This window comes from Neofelis nebulosa, chromosome 13 (genome assembly GCF_028018385.1).
Source record: "Neofelis nebulosa isolate mNeoNeb1 chromosome 13, mNeoNeb1.pri, whole genome shotgun sequence".
NCBI lineage: Eukaryota > Metazoa > Chordata > Mammalia > Carnivora > Felidae > Neofelis > Neofelis nebulosa.
Genome location: NC_080794.1, coordinates 6,261,351 through 6,280,902, shown reverse-complemented (window position 1 = coordinate 6,280,902; position 19,552 = coordinate 6,261,351). Strand labels below are relative to the sequence as shown.

At 41.4% G+C, this 19,552-nt stretch overlaps 1 protein-coding gene across 3 annotated transcripts in view; it reads left to right on the top strand.

The window, feature by feature from the left end:
• The first annotated feature begins 71 nt into the window (after positions 1–71).
• Positions 72–19,552, top strand: part of ARID4B (AT-rich interaction domain 4B) — a 152,225-nt gene continuing 132,744 nt past the window's right edge. For all 3 annotated transcript variants that reach the window (XR_009252140.1, XM_058696195.1, XM_058696194.1), the window contains exons 1-2: positions 72–491; positions 1,333–1,387. Coding sequence is in view for 2 of the 3 variants with exons in the window: in XM_058696195.1 (XP_058552178.1) it covers positions 1,382–1,387 (6 nt within the window). In the remaining variant the exon portion in view is untranslated. The remainder of the gene's footprint in view (positions 492–1,332; positions 1,388–19,552) is intronic.

Below are 19,552 nucleotides of genomic sequence, written 5' to 3'. Positions count from 1 at the left end.
AGGTAGGGGAGGGGAAAATATCTAGGGGAGGGGAGAAAGAAGGGAGGGGGGCACTTGGGGTTGGGGGGTGGAAAGCGATGTTTGCCCGTCAGTCGAGTCCGGAGTGAGGAGCTCGGGCGCCGGAGCGGAGGGAGACTCTTGTGCTTAAGCTTGCCGCCGCCACGGCCACCGCCTGGACCTTTGCCCGGAAGGAGCCGCAGAGGGTCTGGCGCCGCCGTCCTCTGGAGGGCAGCGCGATTCGGGGCCCGGACCTCCAGTCCGGGAGGGATTTTTCGTCGTCCCCCCCTCCCCCCAGCGAGGGAGCCCGAGCGGCCGCCAAACAAAGGTACCAGTCGCCGCCGCGGGAGGAGGAGGAGCCGGAGCTTCAGCCTCAGCAACCGCTGGACCCGCCGCCCTTCTTCCCCCATCTCTCCCCCGGGCCTGCTGGTTTTGGGGGGGAGTAGGGGAGGGAACTCTGGACGTGCCAGGGTCAGAGCTCGCCTCCGAGGAAGGTAGGGACATTTTCTGAGGCTTTCGCGGTCTCGTAAGGGGGTCCTTTCGGGAGTCACTGGGCCTGGCCGAGGAGCGGGGGAAGATCGCTCGGTGGTCTCGCCGGGAGCCCGGATTGGGGGCCTCGGCCTCCCGGGAGCCCCCGCCCCCCGTGCTGTTGCCGAGTCCGAGTCGCCCCCCAGCCTGGCGGCCGCACACTCAGCGGTTTAGCTGCTCCGGGCCGCGGTGGGGGGCCCGGGCCGGCGCGGGGGGCTGTGCCGCCTCCCGGCCCCTCGGTCCTCTGGCGGTCCCCGCGGCCCGGCGGACGGGGATCCCGCTCGCACTTGTCGGGTGTCCGCCTCAGAACGGGACGTGGGCAGAGGCTGCGCGGTGGGTCGGTCCTGCCCGCGGCCCTCCTCCGGCCCGCCTGGCCTCTCCGCCGCCCCCCACCCCGGGCCCCTCGAGCCCGGGCCTGCTCCGGCTCGGACGCGGGGCTGCGCGACCCTTTGGGGGCGCCGACCAGCTCGGCCGGGCCCGGAGGCCCTCGGGGAGGACAGCCGGCCCCGCGCCGGCCCCCGGGCTTGTTGTGAGTTTCTTCTCTGACAGAAATGGCGTCATTGTCGGAGACGGGAAACTCCGGCGGGTCCCGACAATGGGGACGGGAAGCCGCCGAGCTGTGTAGGTGGCCGGGTTTGCGGGGCTGGCGAGGCCAGAGGGAGCCCCTCGTCGGCGTTTCGTGGTTCGGGGGCTGATGCCCGCCACGCTCTTTCTTCGGGGTTCAGGCTTCGCTCGGTTCCCTCCGCCTCCGCCAGTGCAGAGGGGTGCCCGGTGGTGTTGACTGGGTGTCTTTTGTTTTCCCTCCAGGTGCAGGTGAATCTGGTGTTTTCGAGGGGATCGCGGTCCCTGAATCATCATGAAGGTAAGATTGCTTCCAGAAAACGACCTCTGGGGTTACAGAATTGGGGAACTATGGGGCTTTGATCGAGGTCGTGTGTGGGGCCTCCGAGTTTTGCCGAGGAAGGTGTGTTGGGTGGCTTGGTGCCCGAGCCCTTTGCTGGGAGACGACGGGGGTCAGCTGGTGTGGCTCTCTACCGGCTTTGCTGTGGAGTTGGGGCCACTTGGAGGATATCGCACCGAGCAGAATTCTGCCCTGTAGGACGTCTCCTTTTTCAGGGTAAGGTAGGAGGAACTGCTTGAATTAAAGTGTTTTACAAGGTAAAACAGAAAAAGCAGGTCAAGTAATCTGACTCTAGAAACTGAACTGTATTGTGCTTCTGTCGATTACACTGATGAAAGAAAATCTCATTTATTGTGTGGACAGTACTGTGAATTTTTAGCAGAGGACCTCTAGGGTTAGCCATGAAAGTGATCTTCATTGAGAAATCCTTAAAGAGAATCTTTATGATCTTTACACAACTCAGAGATAGCAGTTGCTCCTTGTATTTCCTGGGATTTAGCATTATATGGTTTATTTTTCTTTGTTGATCCGTAAATTGTCAGATGTTGTGGTCAAAACCCATGTGGATTGATGTGGAAAGCCCATGGCCGGGTTCCTCTTAAACGTAAACATGTTAACTGAATGGAGGATAGTGTCTAAAGGGTAGAATTTACTTAGTCGGTGGAAGAAATTATAGCAATGGAAGTACTGGTTGTTTTTTTAGAGAATATGTAATTGAATGCTGTCATTTTTTAATACACTGTAGGATAAAAAGCCTTAGGTGTCTGAAATGTCTAGATTCAACTGGTGGAACTTAGACACTAGACAGCTTGTTCACCCGTGACAAATTCGGAAGTGCTTAAAAGGGTAGAGTGTGTTTACGAGTGTAGAAATGTGAAATAGTATGTGATAGTATGTGAAAATAGAAATGTTGTCTACTTTGGATAGTTCCTTTGAATTATTTAAAAAAAAGTTTTCTTCGCTTGTCTTCAGAATCAAGACTTTTTATAGTATTGCATCTAAATGGAAATTTGTAATGTTTGTGTTCATGCAAGAAGTAAATGCTGTGGCCATTTAAATATTTATCAGCTATACAAAGTAAATTTAGTCCAGTTTTGGGTTTTTTTTTTTTTTTTTTTTTAGTGTTTTTTTTTTTTTTCCCCCGTCTTGAGTTTAGGGTGTTTATAACCTAAAACAGTTTATACCTGAAACAGTTTATATCTGCTGAATTCCTGTCTCACCTTCATGTAGATGAAAAAAATGATCAGTGATGTCTCTGAAATGAATCCCTTTTGTTAGTCACAGATGCTAGCGGTGACTCTTGTGACCTATGTAAAACAGAGACAAGTGAATTCGTTAGGAAAAACTGTATTTTCCTCACTGTTGGATGACAATTTAAGAAAAGCGTTGGGTTAAATAACATAATAAATTCAGAAGCTGAATAACACAGGATTTAGTTTGTAATAGATGTTGTAATATGTCAGTTCCCTGTATACTGCCTGGCACATCTTAGGTACTCTGTTAATGTTTGGTTAAAAGAAATGTAGTTAAGTTGAAGGTCCTTTAGATTTACATTTTCTTCCTTTCATTTCCCTTTTTTTTAACTTGTGTGTTTAAAAAATGAAAGTACGTTGGAAACTTTAGCCTTAAAAGTTTCAAAATATTAGGCAAATGCAAATTTTTTGGTATCATTTTAGAAATACTAATTTTAAGTGCTTAGCATTTCCATTATTATTGCCTTTAAAAAAAAGGTACTAGTAATGTTGAGTTATTAAAGTAAATTTCTAGTTTTGTGCAAGAAGAACTTCCTGTTATTGTACGTGTAGTAAGTCATCTCTTTGGCAGTCTATTAATAATCAGTAGTACTACAAACTTAGCTTATTTCTTACAACTTAATTTCTTATATGCTGAAAAGTTGAGAGGCTGCCCATGATTGGTATTTTCCTTTAACAAAATTGCAATTTAAGAAGTATTTAGTAGTGATTATATTGGGCTTAAATCTTTTGTGTGTGTGTGTGTGTGTGTGTGTGTGTGCGCTCCCAGTTTCTAAATTGTAATGACAGCTGAGCGATAGAAGGATTTGTGCTATTTCTTAGATCTTACCAAACATATTCATACTTCGAGGTGAGCTTTTAAGTTTTTATTATCTGTTTTATTCAAGGAATTTTTTTATTTTATTAAGTGACAGTATACTGATGTCATTGGAAGAGTGCTTAGTAATACTTTTCTGGTTGTTGCGTTAAAATGTATGTATCATTTTAAATATTATATGTTTTAGCGACAATTGTCCTGTAGTACGTGACTTCAAGAGTGTATTTAAATAAAAGTCCTTTACTAATTAGAATACTCTATCTTGTAATATTTTTGCCCAGTGTGGTTTTGAGAAATATGACTGTAGCACAGAAGCAATTAAAAAAAACCCAAACCTGTTTATTGTGAGAGAGCACCAGTGCATGTAGGGGAGGGGCAGAGAGAGAATCCCAAGCTGACAGTGCGAAGCCTGATGCAGGGCTCAGTCCCACAAACTGTGAGAATCTGACCTGAGCCAAAACCAAGAGTGAGATGTTTAACCGACTGAGCCACCCAGGCACCCGAAAAGCAGTTTTGTTCTTAACACAGGTCATGTTGTTGGTGTTATGTTGGATTCTTTTTTATCCTTTCTATAGGTCTTTCAATGTTGGTAATAGCATGTTATCAGGAAATGATAGTTTATTGAAAGTTTATTAGTGATTCCAAGACTTGATTATGTCAGATTCATTTCCTACTTTTTAAAAAATGTTTATTTATTTTGAGAGAGAGAGTACACACACATGCTCACCTGATCGGGGGCAGGGCAGTGAGAGGGAGAGAGAAAAATCCCAAGCAGGCTCCACAGTCACCACGGAGGCCTATGCGGGGCTCTATCTCACCATCACGAGACCAGGACCTGAGCTGATATCTAGCGTCAGATGCATAACCGACTGAGCCACACAGGCGCCCTTATTTCCTACTTTTTCCTAACTAAAACTTTGTTTCTACGTTGTGCATGTTATTAACATCTCTCATTACATTGCAGTAAATTTTCAAGTGAAGTGGCAGAGGCTGGACATTTCAGAATCTTTATGGGAGAAGTGATTTAGATGGTTATGCTTAGAATCTCCGGGAGATGGGCTTTTTCAGATGTTCCATTCTCTCAGTAATCACGGGCGTAGAACACAGAAGTAATGGATTGTGTACAAATGCCCTTTGCTCGCGTGCCTGTGCACATGCGTGTGCGTGTTCTCACCATCCTGCCCCTTCCCTCCTGCCTGCTTTCCCCCTTTCCTTTCCCTGGCTCCTCCTTTCCCTTTTTGTTTCTTTTACTTTTTTCCTCTTGTCCTTGTTTTCGTTCATTTCCTCTTTCCCTCTCCTCCTCCCTCTCCCCTCCCTCCCTCTCCCCTCCCTCCCTCTGCCTTTCCCCTTTCCCCTTCCCCGTTTTTTTTTTTTTCTTTCTTCCTCTTCCCCCCTACTCCCTTTCACAAATCATTCATTTAACAACAACCCCTTCCATGCGTGGGGCAGTGTGGAATGAAGGTGAATACTCTCAGAACTGCTCTCAGGGAGCTCCCAATTTAGTAGAAGACACAGAAAAATAAAGCAAAACAACATATGCCCAATTGTAAGAGTATTGACGGCAATGTACGGTAATTGTGGTAAGTGCTGTGGGAGGGCAGAAGAGGACATCTAAATCAGAGTCATGGAAAGTTCTCTGGTGGAATTGACATCTAAGCTCAGTGTTAAAGCTTTCATTTGGCAAAGAAGGGTAGAAAAGAGTGTTTGAGTCAGAAAGGGGACTACATACTGGAAAATGAAAAAAACCCCGAGATGGTGTATTTGGAAAGTGTAAGTCGTTCACTGTGCCTTGCTTAACTTTGAAAGCATGATGTGTTTGGGGTGGGAATAGGAGGGCAGTGATAGGAAATGAGGCTGGGTGAGGGGGTTGAAAATTTTCTTGAAAGGTACATGGAAGCACGGAAGGTTGTTAGGAAAGAGTAAGGATGATGGATTTATATTCTGGAGTGGTCACTTTGGTAGTATCGTAGTGAATCCATCAAAAGGGAGATCTAAATGGAAGATCTGGAGATTCCAGATGAGAAGTCCAAGTGAGAGGTGAATAAGGGCTTGAACAAATGCAGTGGGGGTAGAGCAGAGGGGACGGATCTGAGATATCTCAGAAACTGAACTCAGGACCTAGTAACTCTGGGCCCCGGGGTAAGAGGAAGATGGAAGTTTCTGTGGTGGGTCATGGGATGGATGTTATTGTCATCTGAAGTATGTCGTCCTGAGAGGAAAGCTGTAGTACAGGGTTTCGAGTATTGAAGGGATCTGTAGGATGTCCACATCTACGAGTCCGGATGTAGGATTAAGAGAGCAGGTAGGGTGAGGGGTGCGTGGGTGGCTCCATCGGTTAAGCGTCCGACTTCGGCTCAGGTCATGATCTCACAGTTTGTGAGTTCGAGCCCCCCATCGGGCTCTGTGCTGACAGCTCAGAGCCTGGAGCCTGTATCGGATTCTGTGTCTCCCTCCCCCACCCCCCGACCCTCCCCCACTCACACTCTGTCTCTATCTGTCTGTCTCTCTCTCTACAGTTAATAACTTTTAACTGTACATCCATAATGTGGCATATGTGTTTTGTTCTATGAATTTGTGGTCTTTTTGATGAACAGGTAATTTTGGTAAAATACGACTTGTTTTCTGTGCCCATTGCTAATTCTTTGTTTTTTTGTGATTTTTAAAAGTAGATCAGATGAGCACATATTTCACTGAAGAATGTGTTTTTGCTGATTCAGTCTGTATATTGTGTACCTTCCACGTACTAGATGTGCTTTGAGGTGTTGAGGATCCAGCAGCGAACGAGAGTTCTTACCCTCATGGAGTTTACTTTCTATTAGGATAGACAGGCACCAAGCAGGGGGGGAAAAAAAGTGTGCTAAGTGCTATGAAGAGAAATAAAGCATAATCAGGATAAGAGGTTACAGTGACTGAAGGTGTTAGTTTTAGATTAGGTGTAATAAAGGGCCTGTTTGTGGAGGTGACGTTTAAGCAGCACGTGCAACAAGTGACAGAGCGAGCCATTCACCTATCTGGGGGAAGAGCATTCCAGGCTGAAAATACAAATGCCAAGGTCCTGGGGAGAAATGTTTTTGGCCTGGTTGACCTTGGCATACCTTAAGGAGGTATGGAACTGGAAGGAAGTGGAAGAAAGCCTTTAGAGCTGGCGTTGTAGGAGATGAGGCTAGAGAGATCACGAGAGCCGGTACAGTGTAAGGGCCTTGTAGGCCGTGGGAAGTACGTAGAGTAAAATCTCAGTGTTGTAAGAAGTCATTGAAGGGTCTCGAGCAAGAGTGTGAAGTCATCTGATTGACGTGTTTAAACGGTAACTGCTGTTCAGAGAACAGACCGTGGGGGAACAGGAGTGGGAGTAGGGGCGGCAGTGGCATGGCTCCTGGGTTAGTTCTGGGGAGATGGTGTGGACCAGGTGTGGGAGGTGGTGGTGTTGCAGGTGGAGATGATAGCATTTGAATGGATTGGAGGGGAAGGAAAAGTTGGGCTTGCTGCTACTGACAGGACTAGCCTCTCTCCCTCCCTTTTAAAATATTTCTTCTGTGATCAGTTGGTGGATGGGATTCTTAGAATCGAATACAGCCAAGAAGGCATTCCCAGCTCTTAGCCTTCCTTCATGTGTGAGCCGTGAACATTGAGCCTGAGCATTCCTTTATGTTTTTCTGTTTTGTTTGGTTTTTGAGTTTTAGGAAAGGAGGTAAAATTCACCCTTTTAAAATGTACAACTCAAAAAAAAAAGAAGTGTACAACTCAGTACTTAGTATTTTCACGAGATTGTTCATCTGTCACTGTTTAAATGCAGAACATTTTGTTTTCCCAACAAGAAGCCTGTACCCATTAGCTCTCACTCCCTGTTCTCTCTCTCTCTCCTCTTTCTCTCCCCTGGCAGTTGGTCATCTACTTTCTGTCTCTAAGGGTTTGCCTGTTCTGGACATTTCCTATCAAGGGAATCATACAACATGTGGCCTTTTGTGTCTGGCTTCTTTCACTTAGCATAATATGTTCAAGGTTCATTCGTATTGTAGCCTGTGTCAGTACTTTATTCTTTCCTGTCGGTGAATAATATTTCATTTAGTGGATATACCACATTTGGCCAATCCGTTCATTAGCTGTTGGACGTGTGGTGGATTGTATCCACTTTTTCCCTATTATGAATAGTGCTGCTGTGAACGTTCGTCTACAAGCTTTTGTGTGAACGCATATTTTCAATTTTCCTGGGTCCTGGGAGTGGATCTTGCTGTTTTTAGGATAGCAATATTATCTGTGGTAACCCTGTTGGGAAGTGAATGTTTAACTTCAGGTGTTTTTGGCATTATGGCTAGTGGCCACTAAGGATTTGGACATTGAAACAATTTATTCAACATTTATTGAACACTTAAAGTGCTGGTCTCTCTTTTCTAGCCATTTAGGATATATCAGTGAACAAAAAGTCCTGGCCCTGTGGATCGTTTTAAGGGAGCAAGGGTGGACAAAGAGAAATAAACATAATAAGTAATCTAGTTTATTAGATGTTAAATAGTATGAAAATAAGAGGAGAGCTGGGTAAGGAGGGTAGGGAATACATACAGGGTTGCGGCAGGCTGTAGTCTTTTTGTAATACATTTTTTAATTTATTTTATTTTATTAAAAAACCTTTTTTGAATGTTTATTTTTGAGAGAGAGAGAGAGAGAGCGCTCATGTGCATAAGTGGAGGAGGGACAGAGAAAGAGGGAGACATAGAATCTGAAACAGGCTCAGGCTTGGAAGCTGTCAGCACAGAGCCCGATGCAGGGCTCGAACACACTAATTGTGAGATCATGACCTGAGCCGAAGTGGGCAGCTTAACTGACTAAGCCACCCAGGTGCCCTTTACATTTTTGTTTTTTAATATTTACTTATTTGAGAGAGAGAGAGAGAGAGAGAGTGAGCGGGGAGAGGGGAAGAGAGAGAGAGATGCACAGAATCTAAAGCAGGCTCCAGGCTCTGAGCTGTCAGCACAGAGCGGGACAGGCTGTGGTGTAAAGGTGGTCAAGTAGGTATATTGAGAAGACATTGGCACAAATATTTGTCTAAAAGATGTCATTAGTCATGTGGCTTTAAAGACAGGTCAACATGTTCATTGAACTGCACAGAGGCCAAGGTGGCTGCAGTGGAGTAAGGAAAGAAGAGAATGGGAGGGGGTGGATAAAGGGTATGCAGGTTGAGGGCGGAGCCCATCAGGTCACCTAGGACCTTGAAGGCCTTTGTTAAGGATTGTGGTTTTCACTCTTGTAGAAATAGGGAACTGTGAGTTATGCAATCTCGTTACAGAGTGGCAGATTTTCATTATGTTCTTAAGGGATCACTCTTTGTTGTGTTAAAAACAGGCTGAAGGCAAGTTGAAGATAGAAGCTGACCAGTTAGGAAGCTATTTTAATAGATGATGATGGTGGGATATTCGCCATCACAGTGAGGGGAGTGAGGAGTGGTCAGGGTCTATATCTCCTTTGAAGGTAGAGCCAGTAGTTCCGGTCAGATTCAGTGTGAAGGAAGGAGAATTGAGGAGGACACCAAGATTTTTTGGTTGAAGAACTAAAAATCTGGGGTTTAGAATGAAGTTAGGGCTGTGTAATTTTTGGAAATAAGCATATTTTATATTTATGAAAAATGCTAACTGTCATATTGCTTCGTGTAATGTGGCTGTAAACAAGATATAGATATGCTTTATTAATTTTTTAGTGATAGATACATTCAAAAGAGTTGCAAACTTTTGTTCTTGATGAATTGCTTAAAAACAGGACTCTTGCAGCGCCTGGGTGGCTCAGTCAGTTAAGCATTCTGACCTTGGTTTCAGGTCAGGTCATGATCTCATTGTGAGTTCGAGCCCCGCGTTGGGCTCTGCACTGACACTGTGGAGCCTGCTTGGGATTCTCTAACCACCACTCCCCTCTCCCCACCCCCGTCTCTGTCCCTCCCCCTCTCATGCTCTCTCTCAAAATAAACAAATGTTAAAATAAAAATAGGATTCTTGCCGCTTTCCTTTTGGTGTCACAGAACGAAGATGTTCTGCATTCATGAGAATTAGAATCTAGTATTCAGTGTGACACTTGGTAAGCAGTGGAAACCATTGTCATATTAATCCTTTTGATATTTAAATGTTGCAGATTGTAGAAGGTGTGGATTTTGATAAGGCCTGTGAAGAAAGTGTGTCAGTATTTTTCTTTTCAGTTGGGCCTCCTTTATACCTAGTGGACAGTGAACGAAATATAAGCCATAACTGGCTTTTCGTTCTCAAGATAATTGAAATTTTTTCATTTAATTACTTTACATCAAAATAAGACTGTGCGCATATTTGTTATGTCTTAAACTACTAATCGGTATGTGTATCTTAATTTTAAAAGAGAACTTTTGTGGGCCGCCTGGGTGGCTCAGTCGGTTGAGTGTCTGACTTTGGCTCGGGTCATGATCTCACGGGTTCGCGAGTTCGAGCCCTGCGTTGGGCCCTTTGCTGACAGCTTGGAGCCTGGAACCTGCTTCAGATTCTTGTGTCTCCCTCTCACCCTCCCCCCCCCCCCCCCCCGTGTGCTATCTGTGTTTCTCAATAAGAAATAAATACTACAAAAAATATAAATAAATAAGAAGAGAACTTTTGTTATAAAAATGACTACATTTCTGCTTTTGAGAGGGCTGGAAATTCTGACATTCAAGTTTTCCATGGAAGATAATGTGTTTCTGGAAATCTGATAGTTTTCATACTAAGATTCAAGATAGCAGTCAGATTTGGGGAGGAAAACCATGAGTTTATAAAAGTATATTAACAGTTTACTAGAAAATAAAAGGGTCAGTTTACAGAGACAGAGAAACCAAATTTGGTATTTAACTTTCTATGCTAAGGGTCATATTTTAGGCTGGTTAATAGAAGGAAGGGACAAAATAAAAGGCAAAAAAGAGGGAAAATTTTAAAACAGCACTTGTCTTACTTTGAGTATAATTCCCAGTATTCCTTAATTAATACTTGCTCGTGCTCCACTCAGAAGGTCCAGATATGGGCTTCACGGTTGCTGTAAATCTCTCCTCTCCCCAAAGTTTATGTGCCCAAATTCATGTGGCCATACGTTTTCTTGGGGAGATGAATTTCATCAAGTTCTCACTGGAAACTTTGATACGAATATTAAGAAACACAGCTCTGTAATGTCACCTGTTACTGATCTGCTGCTAATCTTTTTAAAGTTTATGTATTTTTATTTATTTTGAGAATGAGCGAGAGTGGGGCGGGGGTGGGGGCAGTGAGAGAGGGAGAGAGAATCTGAAGCAGGTTCCTGAAGTCCCATGTCAAGGTTTTGACAAGAACAGACTGCTGTCTCCTGTATTTGATACTTCTGCTGGGTGTGGTCTCTTATGACAACATAATCATTGATACCTGTTTATGTTTCTTTGAAAATCACACTTTTTTGTAAGTTTATTCATTTATTTTGAGAGAGAGAGCACGAGTCAGGGAGGGACAGAGACAGAGGGAGAAAGAGAATTCCAAACGGGCCCCTCGCTGGCAGCACAGAGCTGATTCAGGGCTCGAACCCAGGAACCCTGAGATCATGACCTGAGCCAAAATTGGATGCTTAACTGAGCCACCCAGGCGCCCCCCAAAAAATTACACTTCTTTTGAATCATTTACTTTCATCACAGAAATGAAGATTGTAAACTATCAAAACTTTGAGCAAATGGAATTTAAAGAAAAGATTCACTTTCTACTGACAGGAAAAACTATACTTGAATATGGCTGTAAAAACCATCTTTGTTTAGTTAAAGTGCCCAATAAACAGTGTGGCTTAATGATTAAGAGCATATGGCTTGGAAAGAGAGGTCTTGTTCCCAGTACCGTCTCTCTGTGTTCTTGACTTGGCTGTTGAAGTTTGGGCAGTTATTTATTTTTGCAACGAAAGGAAACGTCATTTTCATTTTTCGCAAAATGGGGATAATAATAGTTACCTTACAAGGTTTGTAAGTACTAAATGAAATAGCATTGAAAATGTTTTATACTACACTTGGCATAGTTCTCAGCAGTCAGTATGCGATAGCTTTATTATTCCAGTAAAAGCCAGTCACTTCTTTCATAAACTGATAGAGTGAGGATTCTTTAATCTAGAGTGTTTGGGATTGAATTGGGATTCTCCTGTTTACCCAAGTTGTGGGCAGTTTTCTTAAACCTTCTAAGAAGGCTGGTGTCCTTGTCTAAAATGAGAAACATTTATAGTACTTACCTCATGGGATTATTGGGGATGACTAAATGTAATAACAGGATCTATTACATAGTAAATTCGCAATAAATTGTAACTATTATTCTTAGTTCTCTGGAAAGAATGTGCAAACTCTTAATTTAAATACACTTTCAGGGTGATACAGCTACTGTAATCTTTTGTAACTTAAAGATTGATTTGGAAGTTTTGGAGAAAAGTAATTTTGTGATTGAGGTTAAAACCTGTTATTTTTGTCTTTATGAATTCCTTAAGAACAGAGTATTTAATGGAAGGGGAAAACCAGATTTCTTGATTCTAAGAACTCTTTGCTCCCATTTCGGACTTATTTTATCCCAGCCCTTCCTGATGCAGAAGCTTCTCTTAGTAAATATAATACTTGTCCTTTCTTCTAATTTGGTGCTGGTTTGCCCAAATGGGATTCTTTCAAGGGAAAAGTAAATTTTACTTTCAAGCCTAGAGGGTTGTTATTGGATTAGGTGAACCACTGGAGATATTTATTTTCTGGATAAGCATCCACCTCTAGCCTTGCGTATGTAGGGCAAACATTTTTTTCTTCTCTTGATCCGATCACTGTTCTGATGTGGCAGTTAGTCACCTGAAGCTGGTCTGGCATCCTGAGCCTGTGGGGGTGGGGCAAATGCGCGATGGGGCCCTGCCAAGCCTGTCTCTACTCTAGAGAGGAGTAAAAGGAAAGGCGAACAGGCTTGAAGACAAAGGAGCTACTATTGCTGTCAAAGTTTAAATGAGGCAGCTTGGCTTATGCCTATTTGGGAATTAAAAAAAAAATAAATGTAGCTTTTCGTTTTTTCAGTTTTATCTTGGTGAGGATATCTCACCAAAAGACCCATCTCTGTTTAGTTGTTCAGGGATTTTTTTTTTTAAAGTTGTTTTGTGTATTGAGGGTTTTTGACACTTAGACACCTAATTTTGCTTTCCCCCAACTTATTTTTTTCTAAACTAGTTCTATTCCTACCAGAATTCAGAAGTTTTTATTATAAAAGCAGTACAAGTTTGCTATAAATATCAAAAATTATAGAAATTAGGGGTGCCTGGGTGGCTCAGTCGGTTAAGTGTCTGACTTTGGCTCAGGTTATGATCTCGTGGTTTGTGGGTTCGAGCCCCATGTCGGGCTCTGTGCTGACAATGACAGCTCAGAACCTGGAGCCTGCTTCAGATTCTGTGTCTCCCTCTCTCTCTTCCCCTTTCCCACTCGCACTGTTTCTGTCTTTCTCTCTGACAAAAATAAATATTTAAAAAGTTACAGAAATTATATGGTAAAGGCACCACTATGTTTCTTTAGCTTTTAGCTTTGGCAGATACGTACAAACCTCATGTATAGCAGTGTACAAACCTCATGTATAGCAGTGTTTAGCATTCAGTTAGGTAATCAGTAAGTATCGTTGGTTTATTTGAATATTTAGTGCTTCTAGGTGGTGAACAGTCCCAGCAGCATTTATGATAGCCCCTCATAGGCCTATGGATTATTATTACAGCTACTAACTAATAATGAAATCTAACTGCATGAGATTGCTATGAAAAGGTAAGCTGTGAGGTTAGTGAGGGAACATCCCTGTGCTGTATGGCTGCTGCTAGAGTAGCTAATGCTGTTCTTGGATCCCTAGTAGCATTTATTAGGAGGGTTAATTTGAGGACATACTACCGTAGGCATTGACCCCTGCAGATGCTTAGGGTCAGAATATGTGGTTTCTAAAGGGTTTTTTTTTTAACACTAGCATTATAATGTTTTTAAGTGGCACATTATGTTTTTAAAGTTTCATGATCATTCGTTATTCCTTATAATATCCCTTTGAGGCAGGTCAGCAACATTTTTCCTTTTTTATGGTTGGAGAAGCAGATGCAAAGATGTTGAGTGATTTGCCCACAGGCACACATTAAACCGATGGCAGAATCTGCTCTCTTGTTAGTAAACGAAACCACGCTGCCTCTGTTAGTTATAAGTGAGTAATAAAGTTGTTTCCATTTAGTGACCTTTTGATGCTTTATGGAATAGTGTGTAGTTTAGAAACCTTTTACCTACTTTCTTTATTGAAAGGAAATCCTTTTAAAGCTTAGAATTGCATTGCATCATGATATTAAATATTTGGTGTTAACTCTTTTCTTAAAAATAGAAAGAAAATCATATGAAAATATATTAAAATGGCCTACAGTGGACTTCATGCTTCTGGGAAAACCTTTACTGGTTTGAAAATTAGTATTGTAAATTAGAGGACAAGAGGACAAGGCTTTGAAGAGTTAATATTTTAAAGTAGGAGCAAAATGAATCCTCAGGTTATATTGCCAAAGTAATTTTGAATTGAAACACTGTGGCCTATAGAGCCAGAAGAGCTTCAGAGATCATGTGGCTCTGTGGATTTAGAGCCCAAGTGTTCTGCCAAGTGACAACTAGATTACCTAGACTAAAAAACTGTCTACAGTCTGGTTGACATCCCTTAAGTTCTGAGTTTTCCTGTCCATTGGAAACATTCTCTATTTACTTGTTTGGACTTGATTCTATTTTTCCATTCCCTCTTCCCTGGTGTAATAATAATTATTATTCTTTCCTATATGCAACCTTTTTTCCTTCCAGTTGAAAAGAATTCTGACTGTAATCTTCTTGTGTCGATAGAGGGAGGTTGTGGGGGAATTTTCAAATAATAGGCAACTATTGTAAAAATGATTTAATTTAAGGGATCACAGAGAGCCAGAAAATTATATATGCAGTTGGAGTGTTAAGACAGATGTTTTGACATGAGTTGTAAGTCTGTGATAATAAGTAATGGTTAATCCTCATGTACGTTGGTAATTAACACAATCCTATATTGTGTACTAGTGTAAATCCTGTATTTAGTTTAGTAAACATGTAATTTCTGAATGCATCTTTTACTTTTATAATCACATCCCATTAATCCCAAAGTCAAGCTGTCATTAATTTTGTCTTGTTCTGAAATAGTATTAAAATTTTATCACGCAGCCTCTGCCCTGGTCATGTTCTTTATGACATCATCAAATTCATCATTGTTATTATGTGATAATTTTGCTACTCGTTTAGTCCTTATTAGTATGTGTCAGACATTTTATACATTTTAAAATTTAATTCTCAAAAAAATGCTGAGAGGTACGTAAGAATATGCCTGTTTCACAGATGAAAAAATGAAGGCTGAGGAGACTGTGTACTTGACCTCAGTAAATTCATGCCACTAGGAAGTGGCGAAGCTAGGTTTTAAGCCTGAGCTGCTCCAGATCCAAGCTCTTACTATTACTAATCCTGTTCTGCCTCTCAGTTAACATACATAGCTTTACTTAGATGTCTGGTTTGCTTAGTCCACAGATGGTTTAGAAATATCCAGTTCTTTGTGAGTTGGGAGTGTGTTTGTGTGTGTGTTTATGTTTCCATGTACATGTAGGGGTATTGGGAGAGGAGTTTTGAAATGGGGATAATGAGAGCTGGAATTACAGCAGGAAAAGGAAAAAGACACTTTTGAAAACTAAGACACACAAGTGTATTCTCATTTAGTGTTTCAGTTTTCAAATGTGGACCTTGAATTCATCAGGTTTTAATATGTTCCATCTCTCTTTTGCTTTTTTTTTAAAAAGTAATCTCTACACCCGACGTGGGGCTTGAACCCACAACCCCTGAGATCAAGAGTTGCATGCTCCATCAACTGAGTTAGCCAGGCGCCCCTGTTCCATCTCTTTATGGAACAAGGGAAGCAGAAGAATTTAGAAAGATCATTAAATTTTCATAAAGAGTAGGGTTTTGTTCTGGAAAGTATAAACTTATTAAAAAAATTAACTTCTGTGGAATACTTCATTCTTTCTTGGTACTGGGCAGAAAAGTTGCTCTTATATTTTTAAATAATATTTTAAAATTCAGGATTAATCACTATTTAATTTTCTTTAGGAATCAAGAAACTTTTATGTGAGTATACAAGTTGAATTTTGAGGGATTAGATGGGGGAGATGTTTTTATATGCAAATCAGTGCTAAATGTTACCACTTGCTACTTAGGTTCTTTATAAAACTATTTGGTAAAATCTTGTTCCGTGGTGCCAGATTTAGGTTCCGTATTCGTTTCCTATCGCTGCTGTACCAGTTGCCACAAATTTGTGGTTTGGAACGACACAGGCTTATTATCTTGTAGTTCTGGAGGTCAGAAGTCAGAAATGGGTGTCTCTGGACTGCATTCCTTCTGCAGGCTCCATGGGAAATGTTTCCTTGCCTTCTCCAGCTCTGGAGGCTGTACACAAGCATTCCTTTGCTCCTGTCTTCCCGTCTCTGATTGACACTGCCTCTTCTGCCTCGCTCTTTCACTTGTATTACCACCCTTGTGATTTCATTGGGCCCATCCGAATAATCCAGGATAACCTTCCCATGTCAAGGTCAGTTGATTAGCAACCTTAATTCCATCTGCAGCCTTAATTCTCCCTTGCTGTTTAGCAGCATTTTCACAGATTCTGGGGATTAGAAAACAAACATCTCTGGGGAGGCCATTATTTTGCCTACCACATAGGCTCTTTAGTTTAGAACAATCATTTAGCCTTTTAGGCTTTTTATGTAAAGTGAAATTTATATTTATTGTTTACCACAAAGGAATTTTCATGAAAATGGAAATTCTGTGCCAGTGCAGACAGATCATGCGTAGTATTTACTTGCAATTATTAACAGATGTTTCCTGGTTGATCTTACCTGTTGGGTAGATGCTTGGGGTTAGGTGGTCCCCAGCATAACCAGGGGGCTTGGTAAACTCTAGTCTGAATAGTGGAGTTAAGCTTGGCCTCTAGAAGCAGAACAGGATGTCAGTGACTCAGACCCTTCCCAGAGAAGTGAAACTTCACAAAAAGTTGTTTACTTTTTCTTTGACTCTTTAATGTGGCTCTTTTTGTTTTAGAATTTAGCCTTTCCAGACCTTTGCTTGTTGAGGACATTGAAAATTTATAGCACAGTGTTGAAAAAACAGATGAATGCTTAACTGTCATTTTTTATGATTTGAGTCTGTTTTAGTCTAAAAGATACAATATTTTTTAAGCAGTAGGCTTTTCCCCTTACTATGCTTTTTCAAAGGACTGCTATGATAATAATTAAGGAGGGTTTCGAGCAATAGGCAGTTTTAAGTCACAATTGCTTATGATTGATTATTTTGTGTGTGCCTAGTTGATACAGTTTTTGATTCTCCCAAGTTGATCTTGGAGAATTGCTGTTTTTAATGTTTCATTTGTTAATTTTTCTTAGAGCCACCTTTTTACTTGGTTAGCTTAAAATGTCTCTTTTTAAAAAAATTTTTTTTTTAACATTTATTTTTTGAGCGACAGCAACTGGGTGTGGGTGGCGGACAGGCAGAGAGAGAGGGAGACACAGAATCTGAAGCAGGCTCCAGGCTCTGAGCTGTCAGACAGCACGACGCGGGGCTCGAACTCACAAACCGCGAGATCATGACCTGAGCTGAAGTTGGATGCTTAACCGACTGAGCTGCCCAGGTGCCCCTAAAAAATGTTTTTAAACGTTTATTTGTTTTTTGAGAGAGAGAGAGAGAGAGAGAGAGAGAGAGAGAGAGAGCGCACCTGCTCACAAGTTGGGGGGGGGGGGCAGAGAGTGAGGGAGACACAATCCACACAGGCTCCAGGCTCTGAGCTGTCAGCACAGAGCCCGACACAGGGCTTGAACTCACGAACCGTGAGATCATGACCTGAGCCAGAGTCGGACACTTAACTTACTGAGCCACCCAGGGACTCCATAGCAAAACACTTCTATGTGAACATTCCCTAGGTCATCTTGTAAATATTATAGATGGAAAGAGAAGTCACCTAGTTCTGTCTTGTTACAATACAAACCTGCTTTGAGTAAGTAATTGATAGAGATTTTCTTAGTTTTGTGGTTGGAAAAAATTATTTCTAGATTGCATTATTGTATATTTCTTTGCACACATAACTGCTAGTTAAGTGTGGCCTAATTTAGAATGTGTCTAAAGATTGAGTTGCAGCTAGTGATTTGGTTCTTGCAGTTTGATAGTATTCTCTGTCTCCAGGATATCTTTTCCTGATTCTGAACCTTCTCTTCTCTGTGCTATCCCTGTATTCTTTACGTATTTCTAGTAGCGTACCTTTAATTCTCTAATGATAGGCAGTAAATACAGAACAACTATTTTCATAAGTGCATCTGCAAAATCAGTTTCTCAAAGTTGTGTGTGTCTTGAGTTGTAAATTTATGCTTTCAAAGTTTCTGTTTTACATTTATCAAGTGTTTTGTGCAGCATTTCTTAGAAAGTAGATAGGGGCATGATTGATAGTACAAATGATACTGTATTCAAATGGTTATCTGACATTTTAAAAATGAAATCTCAGTACCCCATTTTAATGGAGGTGATAAATTCAAGTACTACTCTTCATTGTCAAACCCCGGCAAAGTTGTATTAGAAGCAAAATGATGTGCTGTCACTCATTTCATCACCCTGATGATAGATGATATAGTAGAGTAGATTTGTTAGGTTGAAATCCTGCTCTGACCCTTAGCTAGTTGCATGGCCTTAGGCCGTTTATTTCTTTGAGCCTTATTTTCAGCATATGAAAAATGGGAAGAATAAAATTTACTTTCTCGTTTTGTTATGAATGAAATAAGATGATACATGCAACATTCTTATGGCTGTGCTTGGTTTATAAGTGCCCAAAAATAGTAACTGTAATATAGAGTATGGAGAGGCCACTTTTATTACAGGTCTTCAAATTACCAATTGCTAATAGTTTAGAGTATGTACTTAGTATGGTCAGAGTGTGCTGCATTATGATAAAACTATATATAGAGTGTTTATTACCTGTGCACTGATTTACTGGCAGCCAGATTCATGCAGTTTTGGTTAATCTTTGTTTTTGGAGCCTCACATTTTTTTTCTTCCCTGGTTCACTTTTTTTTTTGGTGCTGTTCATTAAAAAGGGGAATTGAGTGGGAGTTTTTCACTGGAAAATATCTGTTTCGGGGACATTGTCTTTTTGAGACCTATGTTACCTACTGTGCTAACGAGGCACCTGGTGGACAGTGTCTTTAATAAAGTAAAATTCAGGAATATAAATTCAGAGTTCACTATAGTAGAGCCTCAGTGGTTAAGAATATAAATTTTGAAACCAAACTGAATTCTAATCCTCGAACCATAACTTACTTTGGGCATATTCTGGGTGAATTACTTAAACTTCTCTGATTCTTTATTTGTTTTTATTTTTAAAAATTTATTTGTTTTAATGTTTATTTATTTTTGAGAGACAGAGAGAGCATGAGCCGGGGAGGGGCAGAGAAAGAGGGAGACACAGAATCTGAAACAGGCTCCAGGCTCTGAGCTGTCAGACAGAACCCAATGTGGGACTCAAACCCACAAACCGTGAGATCATGACCTGAGCTGAAGTTGGACGCTTAACTGACTGAGCCATCCAGGTGTCCTGAACTTCTTTGATTCTTAATTTAAAATTTCTGAAATGATGATAATGATAAAACTGATCCCCTACTTTGGAGGAATTGAATGAGATAATCCATGTAAAGCATTTAGCAGAGTGCCTAATATTACTGAACAACAGCTGTTAGTTATTAATAAGGATAAATAAATAGGAGAAGGGGTAAATTAGTGGTTAGGTATTTGGATGCTAGAGTGTATTGTTTAGAACAGTGTTGTCAAAAAGGAATATAATGGGAGCTGTGTAAAAGTTAAGTTTATAGTAGCAGCACTTAAAAAAACAGGTAAAATTTCATTTTAATATTGTGTTTAACCTGGCATATCCAAAATATTGTCATTTTAATGTGTAATCAATATAAAATTATTAATGAGATTGTTACGTTTTTTGGTCACGCTACGTCTTTGAAATCTGGTATGTA